Source organism: Patiria miniata, unplaced genomic scaffold (genome assembly GCF_015706575.1).
Source record: "Patiria miniata isolate m_02_andy unplaced genomic scaffold, ASM1570657v1 HiC_scaffold_5, whole genome shotgun sequence".
NCBI classification, from domain to species: Eukaryota; Metazoa; Echinodermata; class Asteroidea; order Valvatida; family Asterinidae; genus Patiria; species Patiria miniata.
This window is the reverse complement of record NW_024037072.1, coordinates 39,583,333-39,610,908: the sequence shown is the minus strand read 5'-3', so window position 1 is coordinate 39,610,908 and position 27,576 is coordinate 39,583,333. Positions and strand designations below refer to the sequence as shown.

The 27,576-nt window shown below is 39.5% G+C and overlaps 1 protein-coding gene and 1 pseudogene across 1 annotated transcript; one reads left to right on the top strand and one right to left on the bottom strand.

Moving 5' to 3' along the window:
- The first annotated feature begins 245 nt into the window (after positions 1 to 245).
- Positions 246 to 13,923, top strand: LOC119741775 (annotated as a pseudogene).
- LOC119741773 (cholesterol 24-hydroxylase-like) lies at positions 12,195 to 26,599 on the bottom strand. The gene is made up of 13 exons (XM_038217669.1): positions 26,374 to 26,599; positions 25,538 to 25,615; positions 22,774 to 22,855; positions 21,742 to 21,902; positions 20,829 to 20,967; positions 20,266 to 20,367; positions 19,886 to 20,120; positions 19,248 to 19,320; positions 18,508 to 18,592; positions 18,102 to 18,212; positions 17,556 to 17,647; positions 16,014 to 16,080; positions 12,195 to 15,015 (listed from the first exon to the last, which is right to left on the bottom strand). The coding sequence occupies exons 1-13, from the start codon at positions 26,526 to 26,528 to the stop codon at positions 14,872 to 14,874; spliced, it is 1,524 nt and encodes a 507-aa protein (XP_038073597.1). The 5' UTR covers positions 26,529 to 26,599; the 3' UTR covers positions 12,195 to 14,871.
- Between the last annotated feature and the right edge of the window lie 977 nt (positions 26,600 to 27,576).

Below are 27,576 nucleotides of genomic sequence, written 5' to 3'. Positions count from 1 at the left end.
GTGACAGGAATTGTAAATTAACAACACAGATAAGTTTTACAGAATTTCCAACATTATTACGCTTTTCAACGAGAAAAAAACATCTCTAAACTGGAATAAAAGAGTAATGAATCAGTCTTAACGGCCGTTTCAAACCTTGCAGAGTCATGACCTTGATCACGCGCAGGTCACTGGTCACGCAAAATCCAACCAATCAGAGCGTGGATTCATCAGAGTATCCCAGCGTCCTGTTTGCAGGGCGGGGGTACGAGCGAAGGGTGTCAGACAGAAAGTGTAATACACGCTGTAAACATAATAGTCTGATACCCTTCCACTATACTTTGTGATAAACGAAACTCCAATGTCGCAGCGAACACATTAATTAACTTATTGCTAATTAGTATTAAGTGGTCTAAGCTGACACTTTCCGGTCCAACTCGGCTACGCAAGCCTATTGTTTCTTCTCCAACCAAGTTTATTTACTTATCACAAGGCATGTATATGTATCGACGAATCCGGGCAGGTATTCACTTTATAATCTCACGAGGCCCCCTTCAATGGAGAAACCATTGTGCACACTAGCCTATTGCACAAAGCAACTGTCTCGCGTCGGATTATCTAGACAATGGGTCTTTGTGAGGGAATTGATAGTGTGCCCGGATTGGCCTGTACATATAACTGTCAATGGAAAAGCGTTCAGAAAATGTGAAATTGTTTCATTTGGTATAGGACTTGTTTACATTATAGGGAGAAAAAGCATTTAGGGGGACCTTTCAACTTCTATACCCAATCACTCCAAATTTTCCTCAAACAAAAAACCTCATAAAAACATAAAATTACTTGATATAATCCTCTAATCACTTGAGATATACCGTGCTTTGGTAAAGTGAGTGACAAAAGCTACTTGCAGAACAAAATAACATTGTTTCGGGATTCTGAGGGTGGTGATAATACCAAAGTCGTAAGAAATTTTGAAGCGAACAAAAATATGTCACACTGAATGAAATCGGATATTTAAAATGTAATTTTCTGACGAAAATTTAAACACATTTCTTAGTAAGGGGAAGCCTTCATCAGCGTATATCAATGCAAACACTCCTTTCTAAGGCAATAAATCAGAGTTTTTTATTTTCATTTCTCTTCTTTCATGAATTATTAAGACATTAACTGATCATGTGTATTAGCTATCTTCATTGAGAAGGGAACAAAGGCTCAAGTGAATTCATATTTTACCGTAAACACACTATTTGTTGCTTTGTAAATAGCTTTTTTTTCTTCTAAAACGAGCTAGTATTGTAAAGTATTAACGCCATTTATTTTTTATAAACAAAATGAACTTTATTATGTTTGTTACTTCAATTTCATAACAAAACTGTACAGGTGATCATTAGATTGGAGTAGAACAGCAATATACTCTTAAAAATAGGATTACATTTTTTCCGAGTAGCCTACACAATCCTGGTCCATCTTATATAGAAAAGGCCAATTTCCAGCCAGATTTTAATTGCCACAAACGAAATCTTTAGCGGTAGCTTTGTATAAGCCAAAAATATCTCATATCTATATCAAAAATAAGCGACAATGCCTTATAAGGCACATCTGTTGGAAATGAGAGTCAATAAAAGCCCGTGAGCGATCGATGCACAAATAGGTACTAGATAAAAATGTAACCTATGGACATGCAATCTCAGCTAGCTGACCTGAAAATGTCAAGGGACTTTTGTAGGAGTTGACCTCCATTGCCACTTGCAGGTTGGGGTGCACCATTGGGTATTAATATAGCAGAAGTACAACACAGTCGAACTTTGCTGCATTCAACTCCAGTATTCCAATTCAACAAAATGGCGGAGGCTTCAATACTGTATAGAATCACAGTGTTCTTGGCTGCTCTTGTGCCAGCCATTTTCCTGGTAGGATTTGTGGGGTTTGTGTTGTATCTATTCTACCAACACAAACGGTTTGCACACTTCCCGGGTCCACCACGAAGCGAGTAAGTGCATGCTAACAGGCAGAGCTGAGTATAAAAAATATACAAACCACCTCATGTTTTGTTCTTATTCTGTGTTCGATAACATCAGTGGCGTATTGTGCAGGGAACTTTGGGGTGGGGGATGGGGGATGACTACAATCAAACATTGCCTGTCCGTGGACATTTGAACTGCGGGGCGGGGGGGGGGGGGGGGTACTGGAAACAGCATGACAATAGGAGCCGCTGTTCATGATATAGATGTACATTATACTTACGCCCCTTAACCTTACATCAAACCGGCGAATATAAAGCTATAACTTGTACTTTTTCTCCCCTTACTATTTGTACCATGTACATTATTAGTAAAGTACTATCGAATACATCGTTGTTGTTGGGAAGTTTGAAAACAACCTCTCAATCCACAAAATATTAAACCCACAAAACTGTGGGATGTTCCAGTAGCCCCCCCCCCCCCGCTCAAAGAGTGTGGGGGATAGATACCCCCATCGCCCGGGATTTATGCCCCTGTTCGACATATGATGGACAGTCAACACCTAAAACTATTTACCTAACGAGGTAATAAGATGCATTTCGTGCATCGAGGCAAGAAAACATCATCACACGTACTGTCCCATCTTTTTGTGCATTTACTATGGTGGCAGGATGATAAAAATCCAATTAATGGTGAAACAGTATGTACAACTGACGATGAAAATATCAAGTTTAATTGCAACATTTTGAAGATATGGAGAGGATGGGATTTGGGCAGTTGTTTTGGTGTACCGTTTCACCACTGCTTTTACGAAGTGAAAAGATATTCCTCCCACACACCGTCCTACCATTAGCTATTTTCAATTAAAGGCATTATCAATTGCATTTATCCCACGAGTATACATTGCGAATAAAGATCAAAAACGTATTTGGATAAAATATGGTACTGATTTCAAACACCCCGTGAAATGATTCCGTCTGGCTTGCTGTCTTTTAGAAGAAATCAAGAAATGTTAGGTGATTTCCAACGATCAGTCAATTGACTGATTTTTATAATTATTACTATTATTATTTATTCGGCCAACAAATGAACAAAAGTACAATGACAAAGCAAATATATATCATAAAGTAAACAAAAACTGAAAATTAAAAAAGTATTACCAGACAAGACAGATGGGACTGAAGGATGCGAGAAGGAAGGGGGGGGGGGGGGAGAGGGGGAAAGGAAGGGAGGGTGGACAGTTTGACAGGAGAGAGGAGATACATCATAGAGGGACAGAAAACAAGGACAATAAAACATTCCAAACCGGCCAGGGTAAGCAAAAGTGCACTTAAACACTGTAGCCCTAAGGCCTGCCCACCCATGCCGAAATGTCTACACAATAATTAAATAGATCTTTCACAAAATGTATACAATATAAATATGAATAAATGAAAAACAAATGAACAAAAACCACGCATGCACCAAGATGCGCTTCTTTTAACTGAAAGCTTAATGTTGCCTTCGCAAATTATTGTTCACAGCTTCTTTACCGGCCATGTCAGGCAGATGATTGACCGTATCAACACCGGCTCCTCGCTGGCAGAATATCTAACGGACCAGTAAGTCTTGAGAACTTCCCTTTTATCTCGCTGAGAAATTGTAATAAAAAATCGAACTGTAACACGGATAGACCCGTCTGTTACCAATAAAAGACGTGACAGTCACTCAAAGTCAATTTTTAAAAAAAGTTAAGGGAAGATTTTAAGACAAACGCATAATCTCGTATCCATCCGGAAAGTCACTGTTCTTTTATATTGTTTCTCTTTTTGGGGGTTGCTAGTTTGCATACAAGTTCAGTTTAACTTGGACGATAAGATATAAATTTCAATTGGATCTAAACTCAGTGTTTCTGGTATCTTGTGTATATAAAACTGACAATAGATTCATAAATAGTTGTGGCATAAGATGTCAATTTGTCACCGACATGACACCACAATGTCGTCCCTTAAGTTTTCTTCCGAAAATATCAGCCAAGCTATATAAAGTAAAAAAATCATTTGATAATGTAGAAAATCAGGATATGGTGGATTGTGTTGCTGCTACATGTGCGAACACGTAGGCAAACACGTGTACACCTAGTCTGAAATGCACCATTTCTGCGCCAATGTCTCTTTTGTGTCCTCCAGAATGAGAGCATACGGACAAGTCTACCATCTTTTTATGTTCCATAAACTGTGGTAGTGGTTCTGGAGCCCAACTTCTTAAAGGTTTGTTTATCAGTCATTTTTGAGTGATGTTTTTTCTTCAAAACTGCTTTTATTTGAAAAAAAAATGTTAGAGATCGACATTTCCGACCTTTTTTAAGAGAGACACAAATCGTCCTCTTATCCTAATCGATCTTAAAAAGATAATTGTAAATTTTGTGATGTTATGAAAAAATGGTGATTTGAAAGGTACTTTGGACATAGTACCGTGGTCTATAACGCCAAAGTCAATAATTATGAGATAAAAACTTCCCTGACCTATTTGCGTGGCTAGAAGGGCTTGCAAATGGCTTATTAGAAAATCTGCAAAGTTAGGAGAAATAGAAAAGCTTTAGACAAATGAACAACGTTACGTTTAATAGCTGGCCTGATGTTTCGTTATAAACAAGACCTGCTTCTAAGGCAAATGACAGTGGTCCAAGAAACAAACACGCGGGCAAGGGAGGAAGGAGAAACACAAAAGAGGAATTAAACAGGGGATGGACCAAAAGAGTGTGACAGTGGGTGAAGATCAAAGGGGAAGGAAGGGGCAGAAAGGAAAGGGGGCGGGGGGGGGGTTGATAATGGAGGGATGACACTGGGGGGGGGGGCAAAGGAGTATGGCAGTGCATAAAGTGTGAGATGAATAAGTTTTAGTCAAGTGAAGAAAATCAAATAGAGTTTATCATTAAATTAAAGAACATTGACTAAAAATTCCAAACAATATTGATCAGTTTTAAACATCTTGAATACATCTGTCAACTTTCTACGAAATATATTACCAACGATCAACCTAAATTAAGAAATATCTGTGCAAAGAAAAACCCATGCTATATTTCATTCCTGGACAGGAAGTAATGCACTCTACGACACACACCAACCCCCAGAGGAGGCCAGTACCTTGGTATGTCTTCGGCCAGAGATTCCTTTACCACGGTCTGTTGACGGAAACAGACATTCCAAAATATCTCAAGAGGAGAGCGCTCTTCAGTCCTGCTTTCCATCGAAGGTAAATCAGCAAAAAAAAAAAAAACAAAACAAACATACAACAACATCTAAATGTGGTATGTGTACTCTGACCTCTTCTCATATGCATTCTTTTTTGAAAGTAGAATACTTGTTACCATGGGTCTGGGAGGGAAAAAAACTGTAATTTTTGCACGTTTTTATAATTTTGTAACTTTTTCGATTCCTGATTCGACATGAGCAGGTTCGGTAGGCCAACTGCACATGCCCTCATCAATAAAGGACATGGATTCTAGATGTTCTGTGATGTGATCTGAAGCAATTTCTACCACTTTCCTCCATGCTTTAACTAATATTTTCTTAGCAAAGATAATTATTTGAACATCGTTTTCGATGTTGGAGTCATTGAATCAGCTATCGGTATTCTGAGCTATAGGCGTGGGGTTCGGGGCCCGCTTAAGGGCCCGAAAAAATTGGATTCTCGATACTCTGTCGTGTGATCTGAGGCAATTCTTACCACTTTAACCAATAATTATCTTAGCACAAAGATAATAATTTAAACATAATTTCGAAGTTTCTCAGCTAAAGGCATACGAAATTTTTTTTGAACATTGTTTCGAGGTTGGAGTCATTGAATCAGCTACCATAATTCTGAGCTATAGGCGGTGGGGTTCGGGGCCCGCTAACCAATATTTTCTAAGCAAAGATACATTGTAGTACATAATAGGGCCCTGTAAATGAGACACGAGTTCAAAAATCTGGGGGGGGGGGACATTTGATATTGTGTCCCCCACCCTTCAAAAGTGGGGGGGGGGGGACCAGTCCCCCTGTCCCCCCAGGATTGACGCCCATGGCGTCATGTAGATCAATGATATTTTTTTTAGAAACTCAGAATCTCAGTGGGGGGGGGGGGGGGGGGGGCTGTCGCTACGCCACTGATTTCAAGGAATTTTAATTGGTCTATTATTATTATTTAGCTAATGAATGGAGGAAAAAGTTTGTGCGTGGCCGATTCGCGTGATATCGCTGATTGAAAACTGTGTGACCCACGGACCACCTGTCTATAATACGTGTTCCGTGGTGTGAGCGAGCAGTGCAGTGGGTGTTAATACGCATTTTAGTTAATCATTATGCGCTATGTCACGCCGGTTGTCAGCTTACTGGTCCGCGGTCGCCGTCGAAGGGTCGTTTCTCAGTGGTCATCATGTGGAATTAGCAACTATTTAGATTTAGATCAATGATAATTTATTTAGAAACTCAAAATCTCAGTGGGGGGGGGGGGGGGGCGACAAGGTTTCATGGGGGGGGCGGTCGCCCCCACGGCCCCCCCCCCCCCCCCCCCCCCCCCCGGTGGCTACGCCACTGAGTCCCTGCACAGGGGGCGGGATCTCGTCTTTGTATTGTAAATCGGAACAAGCACGATTCTTTGTCGTTACTTAACCTCTTATTTTGATGTGCACACGCACATAGTTGCATAACAAACTGTCCTGTTCCAAATTAATTGAAAACGTATTGTTCACTGCATTGTGATTAGGGATTGGAGCATTAATTTGATGGTGCTCGGAAGAACACACATCGTTTCTTTAATTAAATTCCTTTAGGCCTATACAGCAGAACAAAACAAGATCAATGGTAATGTATTGAAATGTACCCACTGGCTGGTCTATCAAAGTGTTTATCGCGAATCTTGCCCATTTCCCAGCCAGGTGCATTTTCCATTTATAGAACCTATCCCTCCAAGTATGTTACCACAACTCCTCTAAAACTCATAGGAAATCCCTTTTCCTCCTCAGTTATCTGATGAACCTGATGGGTTCTTTCAACGAGAGTACCGACATTCTGATTAACAAGCTGGCTGAGAAGGATGATGGCAAGACGACGGTGTACATGCTAGATGAGCTCAACCAAGTCACATTGGATGTCATCGCAAAGGTATCAACCTCAGTATTGGCCTTTTTATTTCTGGAACTTGAGTTAACATAAAATTATGTTTAAAGGATGAAGTTAAGAATAAGCACTGTGCCAAGGCATTTGTTTTTCCTGTTTTGAATTGAAAAACGATGCGAGTTAAAGGCAAATGCTTATTTTGGTATGGCAAAATCTCAATGAGTAGAATGGTATAGAATTTGCAGCAAACCTCTCGCAACGTTGTTTCTTTACTTTTTTTTCATACGAGCACAACTGCACAATCTGATGTGGCAGTGTTAAGCTATATATCTGTTACTATTAAAATTGAATAACAAGTTAGTTCGTTTGTCTGTTTGTATTCATTTATAGGTTGCTTTTGGATTACATCTCGACAAAACTGCCGACAGCAAGTTTCCGTTCACGACAGCCGTTAAGACGTCCCTAGAAGGCGTCCACGCGTCTTTTCTTCAGCCCTGGATAAAGGTAAGTTTCGGTTTAAACTGATTAAGGACTTGAACTGCGTAGACACTCTCATTTTAATGAAACTTTCTCTAGTAAACTGAGCCATTCAGTACAAAAAAAACATTCTCTTGGACAAGGAACCACCGGGTACGACGGGCACATTGAGAAAAATAAATATTTTTTTGAGTAGCGAACGCTCTTACAGAATATGTAATCAGAATTGACTTTAAAACAGTAAAACCGTGCAAGACATTTATTGGCTGCAATGGCTATCACACATTGGCTTTACTTCAGTCAAATAAACAAACCGAACGGAGAAGTTTCACGTTGCGACTTGATCTCTAGTTAGATATCCAACCAGTGAAAGCTATTCCGTGTCTTAAAGAGAATACATGTATACAAAATTTGCAAACATAAAAACAAACAAACAAACAAACACAAAAACGAGATTCCTTTCTGAACTGTTGATGAACGAAAGTCTAAAGCACCCTTGTAATCATGGCACCTGGTGTACTGTGCTGTCATTTTCAAAAAAGTAGTATTTTTGTATCAATTTCCAACGCTGGTCTATATAATTATACTAACCCCTCATATCCGTCCAATTACAGCAAAAGCAAATGTTGTATATTCCCTTTTGACTGTGTTCATGAAACGGTGCTCAACTCAAAATTGTCACTTTGGTCTAATGGAAAACATATCTGTATACAGGATGTTTTATCTTTCAATTCTACTCAACAGTACAGCTTCCTGCCCTCCCATCGCCAGTTTAAGCAAAAAGTACGGGATTCCATCCATCATCTTCGCGAGACAGGACGCAAGTGTGTCCAGGGGAGATTGGAAGCCAAGAAGAGAGGCGAGAAACTCCCCAACGACATCTTAACTTACATCTTGGATGCATCCAACGACCTGCAGGCGGATGCTGACTTCAAGATGGAGGAAATGCTGGATGAGTTTGTCACTTTCTTCCTGGCCGGTCAGTATTCCAGAATACGCGCATACCCAACGCGTTCATTCTCAGCTGTCGTTTTTTTTTGCATCAATCGATTGCAATTATTGTATCGTTTGTCGTTAATTATCACTGAGACAGAAATGTTAGGCAATGGATTTGTTTTAGCTGGTCACATATAAATATAACATTCGTAACAATGCTCTTAAAAGAAATCGACAGTATAACACAAACGCATTGTTTTCATGTTTATGGTTGCATGGGCACACCTATTTTCATATCAAGTCTCGATTTACGTGAAATTACTTGTGATTATGATCACAACAAAATGTCATTTAAATTTGAACAACTTATTGTGATAAGGTGGGAATCAGGACTCATTTTCCCGTGCTGCGAAGTAGAAAATATAGTGAGAATTTATGTGTGAAGCAAAAAAATTTCAAACCATTCACAGACCATAAACATTGATGGACATTTTGGTAGACTGGTGATGCTGAGACATTATTTTTTTGTGCCCCGCAAACTTCTCTCGATTTTTATCGAAATCTTTAACGATGACAGTGAATAATCGAATTGTTTTTTTACCATTGACTTTATTAGGGCAAGAGACAACATCTAACTTGATGGCTTTTATGTTACATGAGCTAGGACACCACCCTGAAATCATGCACAGGTGGGTATCAAACCTTATTTTCTTATCATTGGAGCTTCAACGATAGCCTTCTCAAAATCATCAACTGTTTCGTCACTCAGATTGTTCGCCTCCTCCTTTAAGAGGAGGAGGAGTTCAAATCAAAATGTCTTTTAGTCAAACGACACGCTGCTGTATCAGCACCCCGTAACCAACATGCTCGTCTATAAGACTCCAAAATTCTGCTGCTCGTAATGTGACTCTGGCTACCTTTAGAGCCCATACCACACCAATTGTGCAGTCTCCTGTTGCTGACCAGATTAAGTACAAGCTGTTACTGCTTGTTTTTCATTGCCCGCATGCTTCAGCTCCTGAATACAACATAGGCTTATCTCAAATGATTTGCAAACAGGATTTTTTCCCCACAAGGATGGTCCATGAACTTGCAGTTGGCGCGCACCAAATCATCCTTTTCAAGTCATCTAATCCAATGATTTTCATGCATTTCGGTGTTTCCAATTATAACACCACTCACAATCCAAAGAAAATTTTTAAAATCTAACCTGTTGAAGTTTCAGCTTAGGGGACATTACACTTTCGAGGTGAAAAACCATGCAAGGTGAAAACCAACACTCTTTATTCCAAAATAAGTGAAATGACTGATGATCGTTAGAAATCACCTACACTTCTGGATTTCCTCGAAATGACAACAAACCAGACGGAATAATTTCACAGGGTGTGAAGTACCCGCACGGTCCTTCATCCAAGTAAACTTTTTGATAACAATTCGCTAGGTTACTTTTGGGATAAATGCAAATGATCCTATATGCCTTTTAAAAGGTAAGCGTTGCAGAAGCTTATACTTTTACATAAGAAGTGTAATTGAAGAAAAAGCTCTCTACGATATTTTGTGCTTGACCTCAGAGTGGTGACTGAAGTAAACGCAGTTCTCGGGGATCGAGACTTCGTCGAGTATGCGGATCTGGCAAAGTTTGAATACTTGTCGCAGGTAGGTACACATTTGAAATAAAACATACAGATCAAAACATCAACGGACCGTACCACCAACTCTTGCTGGACTGAGCAACAGAGAACCGTTGTCCATACATCGGTTCGGAATCAGTGGGCATGTTGGAAGATTTGATGATTATTTTTTTAGTACAATTTCACCCGACAACTGGCATGAAAGAAACTCATTAATTGGTTTAGTCGAGTATCATTATTACCTTATTTTGGGAAAGGCTTGCCTGAAGTTAGCAATGTTTGTTTAACCCAATGATGAACGAGAAGTTTAAGACCAGTGCAAAATTTGTAGGGCGTGTCCCGGTATATAGAAGAGCTTCAGACATTTTTTTGGGGGGCATTTTTTCACACTTCATCGACATAATCCAAACTCCTCCAACTCAACCATGCAGGTGATCAAGGAGACGCTTCGTTTGTGGCCGCCAGCTTTTGGAACCAACCGCTTGATGGCGTCTGATGTCACCGTGCAAGGATTGAAAATCCCAGCGGGAACAGTTGTTTGGGTAAAGACATTTTTTTTTACAATTTTCTCATTGTAAAAGGAATTAGGCCTACAAAGATATAAACAGAAAAATTAAAAACCCACTACAGCATAATTATATTAATCATGGAATACCCTTTTACGATAGGTCCAACTAATGGAGCAAAACCCACGCAAATCCAACTTATCTCTCCAAAAATTAGGGGACAATATTATCATAAAAAACCTGATCACGAAAACCGTGGAACTCAAATAAATGTAAATGGGGATTCCATAACCGGTAGCCCATTATAGTGGGCATGCATTCAGATGCAATTTTTCTATTGTTGAATTGAAGTATTTCTATTCTGTTAACTATATTGTATTTTATAGCTGAATACCTACGCAATGGGACGGATGGAGTCACACTTCAAGAACCCGCTCGTGTTCGATCCTGACCGGTTCCACAAATCCGGAAGTGAGGACAGGTGAGTTAATTATTCAATTCAATTGATAAGTCCAAAAGACAAATAAGTGTTCTTTGAAGCTTTGTATGGTGCTGCGATAAGTAGGGAAGTTTGTTTGCCGGTATACAATGGACAGATCGCTTTTGTGAGGAAGTGTTCGGCTCTGAAGGCAGCCGGTGGTGAGAGTAATGTCTGCGGATGCTTCGAACCGTTAACTCGGTTCGTCTTGAGGAGGCGGACAGAGTTTACTGTTCGAAAACGTAGAGACCTTACGCTCATCACCGGCTGCCTTCCGAGCCAACACTTCCTCACTAAAGCGATTTATCCTCGGTGTACTTGCATATCTACTTCCTACAAAAGTTAAATGTTCAAATTTATTCAAGTCTTCAACTCCAAAACCAAATCCGAGAAAGAAATGCCCTAAAAACTCTTGGAAGATACACCATGTGAAATGGCTTTACCAAAGGAGTTGTTATTTCAACGCTTTGGTCACTGTACTTCATTCGTTTCTTTTTCAGACCGCTGTACGCTTACTTTCCGTTTTCCATGGGTACTCGCTCGTGTCTGGGACAGCCATTTGCACTGGTAAGCTAAATTGATTTGCTATACTGGTCCAGATGCCCCACTCTTAATCTTAATTCTAAAGTTGAACAAAGAAATTGACTGTAGATCTTCACAGACGAAAATAGCGATAGCTTCATTTCGTGAAAAGGAAAAGTGAGTGCATTGATTTGATTTTATTAGTGTTATGGACGAGTAGCACCAAGCCTATACTTCCATGACAAGACAATTTTGCTCATGAGATAAAATAAATATTGTTGCCTCCTCTTCCATTTTTTTTTTTAGATTGAAGCTCGATTGATCATGGCCAGACTGCTTCACAAGTTCGAGTTCAAGCTGTGTCCTGGTCAGCCCCGTGGGGACATCGTTCAGCACGTGTCGCTCCAGCTCCGAGACCGATGCATGAATTACCTTACACCTGTCCAACATTAAAAAAAATTCTGGCATGCTATCATGTTTGCTGGGCCCGATGATCTAGCCTTTTGTCTTCGGAATAACTGAGTCACTGAGTGACTGACATGATGACCGGCCGACTTACTTATTGCTGAGTATTAAGTGGTCTAAGCTGACACTTTCCGGTCCACCTCGGCTACACAAACATATTGTTTCTTCTTCAACCAAGTTTATTTACTTATCACAAGGCATGTACATGTATCGACGAATCCGGGCAGGTATTCACTTTATAATCTCACGAGCCCCCTTCAATGGCGAAACCATTGTGCACGCTAGCCTATTGCACAAAGCAACTGTCTGGCGTCGGATTATCTAGACAATAGCCATACACAGTGCTATCGCCATTTGAGGGGGCCTTTGTGAGGGAATTGATAGCGTGCCCGGATTGGCCTATACATATAACTGTCAATGGAAAAGCGATCAGAAAATGTGAAATTGTTTCATTTTGTATAGGACTTGTTTACATTAAAGGGAAAAATCGCATATAAGGGGAACCTGTCAACTTCTATACCACATCACTCCAAATTGTCGTCAAACAAAAAACCTCATTAAAAACCCCTTAAATTACTTGATATAATCCTTTAATCACTTGAGATATACCGTGCTTTAGTATAGTGAGTGACAAAAGCTAGTTGTAGAACAAAATAAATTTCGGGATTCTGAGGGTGGTGATAATACCAAAGTCGTAAGAAATTTGAAGCGAACAAAAATGTAACACTATAATGAAGTCGGATATTTAAAAACAAATTCTGACGAAAATCGAAACACATTTCTGATTATGGGAAAGCCTTCATCAGCGTAAAAATATCAATGCAAACACTCCTTTGTAAGGCAATCAATCAGAGTTTTATATTTTAATTTCTCTTCATTCATGAATTAATTACAAATGAAGCTTATAACTTCAGGAAGACATTAACTGATCATGTGTCATAGCTTGAGAAGGGAATTCATAATTCCGTGAAAACACTCCTTGTTGCTTTGTAAATAACTTTTTTTATAAAGCGTATTACAACAAACTCCGTCTTATAGTTTCCTTAACCCCATTACTGATATCGTTTTAAAAATATCTCAACAACGTCTCAATCATAGTTGTCACTTATGTTCTAACGAAAAGCATTATAGTTTGAAAGCAATGTAAGGGAATTTATTAAAATACATAACATTTGATTGTAATGAAATACGTACAGGTTGTCATCTCAATTTAATTCTATGGAGGGATAATTATTATTAAACAAAATAAACGAGGATTGTAAAGTATTCACGCCATTTATTTCCATAAACAAACTGATCTTTATTATGTTTGTTACTTCAATTTCACAACAAAACTGTACAGGTGATCATTAAATGGAGTAGAACAGCAATACTCTTAAAAATAGGAGTAACGTTATTTTCCGAGTAGTCTACATGTATAACACATAAATCCTGGTCCATCGTATATAGAAAAGGCCCATATCCAGCCAGATTTTAATTGCCACAAACGAAATCTGAAAGCAAATACTTATGGGTGATTACGAAGAATTCTTTAAAACGCCCAGTGTCATTGGATTATGTACAGGATTTTTGGGTGCAACTGGCCCAAAAGCACTGCCACTGCAAAAGGTAAATTGATGTGAATTTTTAGAAATACGTGTACTCAAAACAGAAAAAGGTGATTGAGAAATTTGTTTTTAAGTGTGAAATTAGTTTGATGACCCCATTTGGGTTAAGACACTGATGTACAAATTGTCTCAAACTAATGTGGAAACTTCAATGTTTTACACGAAGTTACCCTCACAGTTACTAATCTAATTACAATGTATCTTGGCCTTTAATTTCCATGTGGATTTGTGTAAAAACAACTTTTATCTTTTTTCGATTAAAGAAGGCCTTAACTGTTTGAAATTGGAGTAACTACTTTAATACGCAAAAGCAAGAACTGTTACGCTGTACGGGAAATTTTCAAGAATTATGACGCGTTCTTTGAAGATCAGTAAACATTCTTGTTTTGACGGTGTTTACACATTTACAAAATAATGGGAGAAAATGCATTTTTTTTTTTACATCTGCTGCTGCATCGTTCATTAAAAGATGTGATGATTATTGCTGATATGCAATATTGATAATGAAAAATAATATTAACATTATTTTTACATTTTTGGTTCAAATTGTCACTAAACGATTACTTAATGAAGCCACTTAGTACGCCGTTTATATCTCCCGCCTCGTACGCAGACCATTCAATTTGAGAAAAATACATCAATAGGGGAAATCCTCGCTTGAATCCACCTGTCTCGTTATTTTTTTCCCCTGGTATAGGCCATGTCATATAAGACGTATGCCCGTATATAGGCAATAGGCATCTTTCTCCTGTCACTTTGCCCACACAGATAATGTCAACAATTTTTTACCACCTATATTTCAAAAGATATACGTGCCTAGCAGACTAGATAAGGCGAAGTCGACATCACGTGACCACAGCATTCACTACGGTAACAGGTGTGATACGGTCTATAATGCAAATATCCTGCATTCGTAGTATTGTCAAGTCAGTCACTATCCAGTCTCAAGTCAAGTCACAAGCTATTCAAGGAAACTGTCACAAACGCATTCCTATTTCTTTGAAAATATTACGTCACACGGGTGGGGCCTGGTGCTTGTGAATTGTATTCATTGACTGAAACGTGACAATGCCATTCTTCTGAAACAAAAATATTTTTTTAACGGAAATCAACTATAAACATGTACATTGTCTATTGCGCTTGCGTACAGCAAGCTTCGTTGACTGTCACAATAATTACTGATGACATGAGATTTGCTTCTCTTAATCACGGACCTACCCTAAATGTCAACTTATTCGGCGAGAGTGATGTAGTTCTTGCAGCGTCCTTTGGGTTTGATCAGAATCTCCTGCAGGACATCGCCCCTAGGTTGGCCGGGAACCAGACGAAAGTTGAACGTCTGCAGCAGTCGGCTCATGATCAGTCGTGCCTCAATCTGTGCGTCAGATAAACAAGAACGGGCTGGTTAACTTCAAACTATGGTCTTGTTGTAGGCGAAACCTCTTAGGCTTTTCTTTCCTTTGTAAATATTTAGCGCCATTTCGTACGGCCTACCACAAGGGCATATTTTTTAGGCCGCGGTTGGCAACAGATTAAGCAAACATTAACACCCTTGTGATGTAAGAAAGAGATCTTTTATTACGGCTTTGGTAGCGTGTGTTGATTTGGGATTTCCAACAATCCACAGAAGCGTTTGCAATGTAAACATTTGATAGTTTGGCAACTTCGGGTTGGCAAAAATGTCAACCATGCACTGGATGGCAAGGTTTATATATGCCCATATATTTGAAAGCTGCGGACGTGCTCTGAGATACGGTTGGTGTGGAATTTAGGCCCACGTGGTTTGGCGAAATGCATCGACAGTTTTGTGAGGGTGTAGGGTCGCTTGGTAGCGGGTGTGATTGGGTATTTGACTGCAGTATGGATAAGGAAACAACACTGGGGTTATGGATATCCAATTCAAGCTTCATAAAAAGGCGCCCAATTAGGATATGCGAGGAAATAAAAAAAACTTCACTTTTGGCATCATAAACACCTTCAAAAATGTGAGGATTTAGTTTACCTTGAACATGTTAAAAGGCACATATAATCACCCGGACACGAACCTACCCATATATAAAAAGGCTAAAAAGAGACAAAACACTTGTACCAAATACCTTGTGAAATTATCCCGCCTGAACTTGAAGTTTGGAATAAAACAATCATTGTAGGATTTGGAAAAAAGAAGAAGCTGAAAATGTAATTCCCGTGGAATTACGTGTCAACGGGACACTGATAAAGCATCACCCAGTGACAAATCAGCGCAGAACAGTCAGACGGATAAGGAGATGTGTGGTGGGGCTGGGGGGGGGGGGGTAACCCACGGGACATCAGAGGTGTAGAACATCTTGACATCAAATGGGTAATACACTGGTATAACATTATTATACTCACCAACGCAAACTGTTGGCCGATGCAGGACCTTATACCCATTGAGAAAGGGAAGTGAGTGAAAAGGTGCCTGCACAATCAAACAAACACGACAAACCCAATTCAACACATTTTAAACATCTTCTTTGTTAGCATTACATTCTGTTCAACTCGACTAAAATGCGCTGGCCATAATATGATAAGACACACAAGTTGCTGTCAAATCTTTATTTCACTCTAGAAGTATTGCAGAATTAAGTTCATCTTAATTCTTGTCGTAGGAATATCCTGCTCTTTATCTCATGAAGAGAACTTTAGAAATCAGGCGCCTCCCTCCCCCCCAGCTCTGTCAAACGATTTTTTTCCATAGAAATTCATGGGAAAAAATGCGACCTTCACCCTGCTCCGGTATCCCCCTGTGATATAGTGTAAATAATCGTCGGATTTGAACAGCGCCCCCATTGCATGTATGGTACGAACCCCTCTCCCCCTCTTCCCGCTTTTTGATTTTAGGGAGGCCATGTGTCCGGAGAAAAAAAACGTGTCAACATGTTAGATTTTTTTTGCCGATGAAATCCCCCCCTCCCCATTGCGAAAATTCCTGGATCCGCCCCTGCAAATGTTCGCAATTCTACAACAATTCACGGAAGATTTCGTGTTAGACGTGTATAACCTGCAGCTAAAAACACAATAAGTGCAGAATTGTACACGCCGGCTACCAACATACCCGCAACATTCTTTTTGCGAGGCTCTGGCGTCGCCACGGAAACACGTACCGACTTATTTGTTTTATATCGTTTTAAAGCTTTGAATCTTAACTTTATATCTAAAAAGTATTGCTTTGATTTTTAAAAGGGGTTTGAAATTATTCATGTTCAAATAAAGGCATGTCAAAAACTCAACCGATTTCAAGGAAAATCGATGATGCGGTTCATCAGATACAAACTTGAGTCAACAAGCTGTTGAAATAAATTTAAAAAAAACAGTTGATGCATATTAAAATCGAAAAGAAATGAAACACAGAAAGTAAAAGGCAACAAGATCGTCACATCATGAACATGATGAAGCATTTCCACATTAAAAGAAAATGCGCGATTGATTTTCCTTGACATCGGTTGGTGAGAAACAAAAAAAGGTGGATTCTAAGGCATGTTTCGAACTTCCCAACAACCGAAATGTATTCAATAGTACCAAAAAAAAGGCAGGAAAAAGTACGAAAGCGTTAAATGCGCCGTTTTGATGTAAGGTTAAGGGCCGGTGTAAGTATACATAAGATGCACATCTTTATCATGAACAGCGGCCCCTTCAATTTTTTTTTTCATTTTTTTGTATATTTCTGGTCAATCCAGTCAGTCAGCAGTTTGCAGAAATTGCATCCATATTTTTCGAGTTAGTTATATTTTCGAAACGACTCCACGCGCTACAGACGAAAGCCAGAAGGAGTTGGGAAACAGCCTGACACACAATTTGTATATTAACCCTCAATAGGCCCAAGATTTCTATTTAGAATTCGGTTTTCGCGGTTCGTTTTCGATTCTGCAAAAGCCGAACTGTGCCATAACTCACCTGTCCTCCCCAGTATCGATAAATCGGTCAGGATTGAAGTCGAGATGATCGGGAAAGTACTTTTCATTTCTTCCCATGGTGTAAGTATTGAGCTTCAAAAAGAATTCAAACAAGTTTCGACATCTTAATTAAAATACTTTGTTCATATAGTGTTTCAAGGTACCAGAGATAATCCAAATATTGGGGTCGAAAGTCGTTGTAGGGTTTTGAAAAGGCTCATTTTCTGAATTGTTAACTGATAAGTGGATCGAAAATTACGAATATTTTTTTTTACATGTATTGTTTATATTTTAACAAAATGTCGTGTTAAAAAACAAGAGTTTTTCAAGATGCACAGGAACTAGAGCTTGCAAGCTTGAAGACATTAAACGAAGAATTGTCAAGTATTAGAGGTAGGATGATACACCTCGTTAATCCATGAAATAAAGTAGGGACTGAGAAACTAATCCCGTAGTTGGGATTCGAACCTGGGTCACGGAGAAGCAGGGACATTAATTACCACTGCGCCAACCTGATCTCCCAGACGAGTGACTGATCAATACGTACCCATACAGGGGTGCCAGCAGGTATCTTGTAGCCAAGCAGTGTCTCCTCGTGGGCCAATTGACGACTCGTCCCAATTACGGGCGGCCACAGTCTCAAAGTTTCCTTGATTACCTACACAGGGAACCACAGAAAAATAGTGCTACACGAAAATAAATAGGTCCAAGGGGCAATCCTTCAATTACATGTCACAATTTGTGTTTGATATTTTATCGGAGGTTACAAACACCGAATTATGTGAGCAGGAGACCTATTCAAAATTTCTGTATTCCTCTAATTAGAATAAATAATGTCCTTTCCACTAAACCTTCTGTTCCTCTGGTGGTGCCGGTGTAGGACTTATGTGGGGTCGGTAAACGTGGTGCATTGTTCCATCAATTAAAATACAAAATTAATCTCAAATTCTCACCAACATCATATACTCCAGTTTCCCGAGGTCTTCGAACTTGACATAGTCACTATCTCCAAGAACAGCTTTGGCCTCTGTTTGCAATCTGGAATATTCATGATACACAACATTATTTCAATGTGCAAATTAATTATGTGCAATCATTGTAAATAATGACGTATCGAGGGATTGAAAGCACAAACATGTCAAACCTGTAATGATAAAGACCCCCCCCCCCTTATTGTTTTTTTTCTGACTAAGTAATTTTCCGGGCCCATTTTCAAAAGAAGTCCACATTTTTGACATCTGAACACAAACCCAGAATGGTTACTGCCGGTGTAGATCCTTAGCAAGGACAGAACGAAAAAACACCAAAAACAAAGTCACTACGTACACCACCATCTTTTCCTTCCAAAAATGAGGTTAAGTTGGTCAGAAATTGACTCAGATCGCACCACAGAATATCTAGAATCCAATTTTTTTCAAGGGCCCAGAAGCCCACGCCGTAATATTTTTGACCCACTTGTTGATGGGGACCAACATTTTTCTGCCCCCCCCCCCAAAAAAAATGTGTTCTAGATCCGCCCTTGATCCTCAGTGTGGTGAACTTAACTTTTATGACCTTAATATCTTTTCGAGAGACTGGACTTCAACAGACTCCGAAAATCCAGTATGGTCAATACAGAGAGGTCACAGTGATAACACTATATTATACTCCAAGTGATTTCATTCATATCTGAAATTAGAACTTGTGAAATTACCTGTGCATCACATCGGGATGGTGTCCCAGTTCGACCAGCATAAACGCCATCAGATTAGCCGTAGTTTCTTGACCTGTAATAGTAAATTAGCTCAAATCAATTGCGGACAAAGGACACGACTCCGGGACGCCCCCCCCCCCCCAGGTTGTTTTTGTTAGCGAGCTGGCTAGCTAAGGCAGACCAACATAAGGGCTAGATTGTCAGATCAATAGTTCTTTGAGTTTTTTTTCTCGAATGTCAGAAAAAAACCACGATTCTTCATGGTCTTTCATCCTTTCTCCATTGGCTTATACAAATACAGTGCACGTGCACGTTTATATCATAAACAAGAAACTCGGGTATATTTTGTAAACATCGGCCGCATTCCGGAGCCGTCTCCGTCTATACCTCCAGTATCATTTTGAAACCTTCAATGTCAAATTAACTAATGATAGGAAAGTAGAGTTTTTCCCTCTCGTGTTGTTTTGTATGTTCCTGAATCATTTATACAAGGGTGTCTATCGAGCCGGGGTCCAAATGATCAGGGGCCTGAATCACCTAGAGCCACAGCCGCATGAGAAGCCATGGATTCGAAAACACCAGAAATTCTTCACGGGCAAGTAAGTTTCCACACTTCACGGGCAAGTGTGGAAACTTACCAGCAATGAAGAACGTGCAGAATTCATCCAGCATGTTTTCCATATTGAAGTCCTCGTCCCCTTGCAAGTCGTCTGACTGCTGCAGAATATAGGTCAGTATGTCGTTGGGGATTGGCTCTCCTCTCTTCTTGGCGTCGATCCGATCCTGAACGCACTGGCGTCCCGTCTCGCGGATCAGTCGGACACTCTCACGACACTCCTGCCTGAACTTGCGATCGGAGGCCAAGGGACTCCACTGCAAGTAAACAATAACGAAGAAATGTCCCCATTCTTTTTGCACAACATCATTATAATCCAAAACGAGAGAGCAGACAATTCGGACATTGCTGATTTCTTTTATTTACAACCCCACATATATACTTTGGTAGATTAATTACTACCTGAATCCATGGCTTGTAGAAGCAAATCTCAACTCCAACCAGTGATTTGCAAATGGCCTTGTTGAACCCTTTGTCCTCCAGAAGATCCAAACCGAATGCCACCTGCAGGTATGTAATTAATTCTATGAATCAGCAAAGTGGATTCAAAGAATTTCCTCCATTAGCTCCGATTTAGAGCAGTTACATGCTTTTTCGTCATGCGGTACTCATATACTCTTCCGAAAGAACACTTCCGTTAAATGCAACTGATCTCTTCTTAGAAATCAGGAGTCATTAACTTTTTTTATGTATATATAATTTTTTTCATATTTTTTGTTTCAAATACATCTTATTATTAACACTAGTATTAGTAAATACGCACAAAATGTCACACATAATTTTTACATAAGACATTTTAGTTTATTTCCAGAGCGCCAGGCCTAAAAGATAAACAGTACATGCAAACACCATGCAAACACCATGTGAAACTGTTCAATATTATAACTTATTAAGAAAGCTATAAAACTTTCTTCAGTTACCAAACAGGCGAACACTATTAGAGTAGACCCTATATATACCCATACCTTTGCGAGGACATCGAGGGTAAATTTGTTGAACTCGTCCAACATGAGAACCTCGGTCTTTCCGTCTGCAACCTTAGCCAGCTTGTCAATAAGTACATTGGCGCTTTTGTTGAAAGATGAGATCAAATTCTTCAGGTATCTAGATACGAAGAAAAAAAGAGCCGGCACTTGTAGCCAAGGTTTAAAGCTTCCATTTGTCGGACACTCTTGATATTATAAGTGTTATAAACAAAACTTTACAATATCAATTGTCATATATTATTGTTGCGCCCGATGTTTATAAGGTTGGACAACAAAGCATATAGCAGTGACGCTGGTATTGTTTACGTTACTTCTTTTTGATTGGCAGTAGACCGTACTCAAATTCCATCTATTGTTTGAGATTGCACTTGTAGTCACTTTTATAAGTAACCAACAAGTACGTAGTCGGTAACTTTCCTTGTTAATGTTTTTCTTTTAACATAAAAAGAGATATTCAGTTGTATATTTTTTCAGGAATGGATCATACTCCGACCTAATTCGTTTTTTAGTGAAAGCCCTTTCTGACTTTTTTTTTATCCAGGTGAATTAAAAATAATGAAACTGGAAATGTGTTCTCGTACGAACACAAGCTGTTTCGTCTATTCTCGAAATGGCTCTGTAACATGTGGAGACAAAATGATTCCTCATGATGGCACTTAATATCATGAATTCATATATATCAAACTATAACACCAAGTACAACTGAACCGGACTTTACTTCTCTAAATAAAGGCCTCAGCAAAATGCAAAAAAGAAAACGGAAAAGAAGAGGATTTTTATTCTTTTTTAACCAAAACAAGAGAAGTTTCGGAGTATGCACTCCGAAACAGCTAAAACTAACAGCTTGCTGAACAATTTCCGTCCAACATTTGAAGAGCTGAATCTATCTTACTTTCTGTGGAAAGCGGGATCAAAGAGCGCCCTTCGCTTCATGTGTTTGGTGACGTTAGACTCGGTGAGAAGCCCGTGGTGTAGGTATCGCTGACCGTACACATTCCAGAAAAACTGCACCTCGGCTGGTGGTTTGAAATGAGTCGTAGAATGCAGGATTTGCTGATAGAAAATATATAACAAAAATATGCAATGGCGTAAATAATAACAAACTTAAATGAAAACAACACTACACTACACTACACCTATACAAGTGGATAAACCTTTCCCCAGATCTTAGAGTACCTTTTTCGCATATCGACATCCAAATATTGACAATGTTACCTATTAGTCTGCGTATGTTTTTAATACATGTAGAAATAGTTTTAAAAAAAAATTATAAGCCCATTTCACCCCACCAGGATGTTATTTATGTCAGTGGCAGTGCTTTCCGAGAGCTATTGATAAAATAATCACATTTCTTTAACTAGTTTTCTTACAAAATTCGGTTCAATGTAATCGGGAAAAGTTCCATTCAAACAGGACTCCCCATAAACGGCAAATATTCTACCAAACCTTTTTTTTCTAATTCTTGTTCCAAATTTCCTTTTATTATTCGATTGTGTTTGCTTGCTCCTAACCACGATGAATTCATCTACAGCTGTAGATGACTTATATACAGGTCAGTCTCTGCAGGTTGCGATAGAACGTTTGACATTTTCCCCATTTCTGCACTGACCTTTGAATATTGATTAATATAAATAGCAGAAGTGGCAAACTTTAGACTCTTATCAAAAAGCAAAGTAGATGGTATCAAGTGTTGATCTATATTCACCAATGAGTAAGCACAACTAATTTTATAAACAGATATCATTCAGCGGCCATTTCTCATTCTTTAAACAACCCTTCGGTTATGCAGAAGCAGCTTTTTTAAAAACAGACACTAGTAGTCATTGATGAGTTTCTCTTTTGTCTGAAGATTTTGAGTCTTTAAGAAATCCAATCAATTGGTAATTAAGACCAAAAGGGCTAATTCGTACATTATTTGAACTACCTTAGTACAGCTAGGATCCAGACAGATGATAGAGGGTTTGGTGAACATGAAGAGATGAAATATGCTGCCGTAGATTCTCATCCTGTGAGAGGCATAAAAAAGGCAAAATAAAATACACGGCTTTCGTTCTTGGTATTAATAATTTGGCACTACCAGTACCATTATTATATTTTCGTCATCTTTTTACAGGCTACCTCGGTTGTCATCACGATCCGTTCGTCCGTTAGTCGGTTTTTGTACTGAGTGCATAACATTCAGTGATTGAGTAGACCCATCCGAGTTGCCCACTTTTTGTGATTACTGCAGGGGGTGGCTTTCCACCACTATAATGGGGCGTTCCTTAAGGGTGCACCCAAGTATAAAAAAAATCCCATACACCCGTAATAAATGCCCATAATTCACGATTCTTTTTAAAATACCCAAAACTTAAGGCTGCAGAGAAAAATGATAATCAACATGTCATCTTTCATATTTTTTTCCAACTTTCACTCGGGAGGTAACACACTGAATAAACAGTGTTTAAAAAACGTCGGTGAAGGGCAAAAAACCTTATTTGATTTATATCACCCCGACGCAAAATTCCATCTTATAATCTTTCATATTCTTGTCAATTGTTGGTGGGGTGACAGATGACTTTTTGGAGAAATTCTCACCCATAAAAGACCGTTCCTTAAACAAACAATGTTTCCCAAACTGGAAAAGCAGCCATTTTGAAAAGGGTCTCGCCACAGCATGGCTAAATAGCGCCACTTTCGGACCCAATTGCATCCAAAATGCTCAGAATTGGAAGCTCCAGTCCAGGCCAGAGGTACAGTGCCATATGTCTTCATTTCCCCAATTCCATGGCTCACAGAACCCTATAGAATAACTTAAGTGTATAACTTTTATTCGTGAACTCGGCGGACTGATTGGTGGCCTATTTACTGGGATGTACCCTTAGCTCGCTTGAGTATTTCCAACAATGCACTCATCTTCAGTGACGTAGCCAGAGCTTTGCAGAGCCCATGTGCAATGGGCGCTCTAGCATGTAAGCGTTCCAGTAAAGGCAGACAATACCAAACTCGTAAACCCAAGTTTCAAAATAGGATTGGGTGTGTAGGTTCATAAGTTTGTGCAGAAAATCGAACTGTGAAATGCCTAAAGGGATACCAGAACATTAACACGAGAGTAAGTGTCGGGAATTAGCTTGGTATGGTTGGAAGTAAATAAAAAGCCCTTTAAAACCACAAAGGGAAACATTATTATAATAACATGAGCAGGGTTGGACGTGCGACCTTCAGATTGCTGTTCCGGTGCTCCACCGACTAAGCTTTTCAGATCTATGTTGGCGGTTCCCCCTTTAATCAACGCAAGGGCGAATCCGGGGGGAGGGCCAAAGGGGGCCATGCCCCCCCCCCAAAAAAAAAACCGAAACCATTTTTTTTAATGTGACGTCTCAATAAAGGCAGGCAATGAGTACACCACCATCTTTTCCTCAAAAAAGACATTGGTTACAGTGGTCAGAAATTGCCTCAGATCGCACCACAGAGCATCTAGAATCCAAAAAAAATTTAGGGGCCCTTAAGCGGGCCCCGAACCTCACGCCGTAATTTTTGGACCCACTTTTTTTTGGGGGGGGGGGACCAAAATTTTTTTTCGCCCCCCCCAAAAAAATTGTGTTCTGGATCCGCCCTTGAATCAACGTCCTTGTTCGAAGGGTTGTAATCAGAAGCCAAATAAAATATTAATAATTATTTAATTAATAGCCAATTTCCCAATTTCTCCAACCAGTGTAAAGAGACACACAACTCGTTTGTGTATGAAATTTACTTTATATCCGGATTGAATCTACAACTGCAATGATCACTTTGCCAAAATGTAAACCTAAGGTGCGGGGAAATATGTGGGTGCAGTACATACGAGGAAGGTTTTGTAACAACAATATAATGAATATGCTGTAATGATATTCCTTATCAGAAGCAAACATACTATTTATAGTCATAAATACTATTTTTGGACTGATGAGTATATTTTTGACAGAGGTTAACCGTTTGTATAGATAGGTCAGCCACAAAGCACACAAAGATACTAATTGTCAACAAGGTGTACGCACTTTTATCTTGGCACCTGTTTTTGTGGCAATTTTGTCCAAATATGAAACCTAATAATTTTTTTCGGATCTTGTATCTTTGTTTTTATTTTCTTTTAAGTATATATTTTTTTATTATTTAGGTTTTTTTTTTCAATTCTAGGGTCAGTCATGAGGGGTAAACGAAATGCTTTTATTCAATGAAAATTCGATATATATTTTTAAATTCGTGGGGCATATTTCACATACCAGTCGATGAACGGTGGTGCAGTGGCGCACCCAAGGGGGGGGGGGAGACTGTTTTTTTTTTGTATTTTTTCGTATTTTTTTTTGTCTCACGATTTGACCTTGTTGATGTGTAATGTGGCCTATTTTTGAGTAGTATAATAGGGGTTTAAGTGGCACCACCAACGTCAATATAGTCCCCCGCTAAAAAAAAACCTTTTTGGGCAACATTGTTTGAACAAAAAAAAAGAAAAGAAAATGGAGCCCCCAAAGCCAAATCCTGGGTGCGCAACTGCAGTCACGGTGGTGCTTCGTTCACTGCCTTTTTACGTATGTTCTGTATCCTTTGCCCACTCCCCCACCCGCCCCGCCCCCCCCCCCCCCCTACAAAGGAAAAATATCTTTATGTTCTTGCTCTCAAAATGCACAAAGATTGATCAGAGTGGGAATCTGTGCTATAAGAATACTCACTGCTCCACAACGAAGTCTGAAAATGATGAGCCTTTATTGATCGTTTCCATTACCAGTCTGGCATGTCCAGTGAAGAAGCTGCAATTGAAAACCCAAGGAGCCAAACCTATTATTTAGTTATTGGAAATGGGGAGAAATAGTATTTCACATTATTTAAGGAATTGTGAATGGAACCCCAAAAACGATAGTCGGTCTGTCCGTCTCTGCCTCTGTTTCACATGTGTCATCGCCGTCGCATTTTTAAGCTCTGCATGGCAGGGATCATTGTGATTGAATTCAATTTTTGTTTTTAGCTCTGGCAGGGATCATTTTCATCGGTTTCATGAAAGACTGTTCGCAAGATTTCTTGCAACGCGGCCAGAGCTTAATATTGTGCATTTGCACTTGTTTCTATCCTCCTAAGGAGTACAAATTGCCACTACCTATTCACTACCAGCTTAGGGGTTGCTGATAATTATCGTTTGATCGATTGCATGCAAGCCTCTCATGTAAGACTTTTATCAACACGGCCAGCGTTTATTGTGTAATGTACACTCGCACTAGCGCTGTATAACATCTTCCTCGAACAAGGAGGGTGCCATTATGTGTAGAGGTTGGACACAGAAGGAGGAAATGTCGCCAAAAACTGACCAAAAGTATTGTGTTCCATATTGTGCAATCGGCATCGTATTTTTCACCGGAGCTTATTGTGCACTCGCACTTCTTTTTTTTAAAGTTCAGTATAGGTAATTTCCGTTTACCCCATTTCATTGCAATTCCGGAAAAAGCTCGGATTCATGATGATAAAACAATGTTAAAAAATAGTGATCCATTGTTTTGGTCCACTTATGACTTACTCTTTCCTCGGTGGGCTAGGTATGTTAGCAAATCTCCTGTGCTGATAGACGAGATACAGGACCAGCACTGAGATGGCTCCGACAATCAGAGTCGGCACGATGACCGCTAGGGCCACAAGGCACTCCCACAACAGTCTCCCTGCACCGATCTCCATGATGTTGCTTCGTATGTGACTCTGCAAGTCAATGTTTACCAGGACCCATCGGCTACAGCTGCACTGCGAGTTATAGCAATAAACCTACAGACTTTGAACACGAACTTTTGAAATCTTTGGGAATAACCTTAGACCCCTTATCACAGGTGGTGGCAAGTACGTTTGGAATAGACGGCTGCAGCGTGTATGATCGTGAATCAAGATTTAGGGTGAACGATTGGCAAACTTGGTATTTTTTTTCTGAAAAAAAGGGTGGCATTTTTTGTTTTTGCAACCAGGATGGGGCATTGTTAAAGAACGGGTTTCGAAGCATTGGTGATAACAATGTCCGGGGGGGGGGGCAAATCCATTTCCATTTCGGGATATCTCGAAATCTTGAAATCGATAAAAAAATTCACCAAATCCAGAAGCATTTAATATGTTTGAATGAAGTAATTGGAGGCATCTTGAAATGATAGATTTCTTGCAATTATCAGATGTTTAACTTGAGTAAATGTCACTTTCGCGCGCCATACCAATACCTACTAGTGAATAAGCGTGACTTGTGCACGCTAAAACTGTACATAAAGTTTGCTAACAAGTTGACCCTAAAGTTGACTCCTTTGGACCGATCTGATCAAACAAAAGGACGTTAATATCGGTAGGGCTCAGGGACTTTGCCCTGCTGGTGAGGGTCATGCAACTTTCTACTCCATTTAAATTGTATGAAAACTATTTCACATCCCTTTTTGGAAAATTTTATTGAAAAAGTGCACTTCTTCAAACACTCAAAATTGCCCATATGCTTTTTACGGACAACTTAAGGCGCTTTTGCTGTGATGTAATTTTAGGAAGACACTGTTCAGTTTAGGGGTTTTCTGTTCAAATTGTGAATCCAAAATTTGCTCATTGAAATTTTGGTATTTTGCTCATTGGCTTACTGATGTGTACTGACACAACAACGAACCACAAAACGACCCCAAACTTTCAAAAATTCTAACAAAATTTTGTGCTGAAATAGCTGTAACATTGAGGTTTCTGCCCCGGAATGGCATCACAGTTTTGCTCA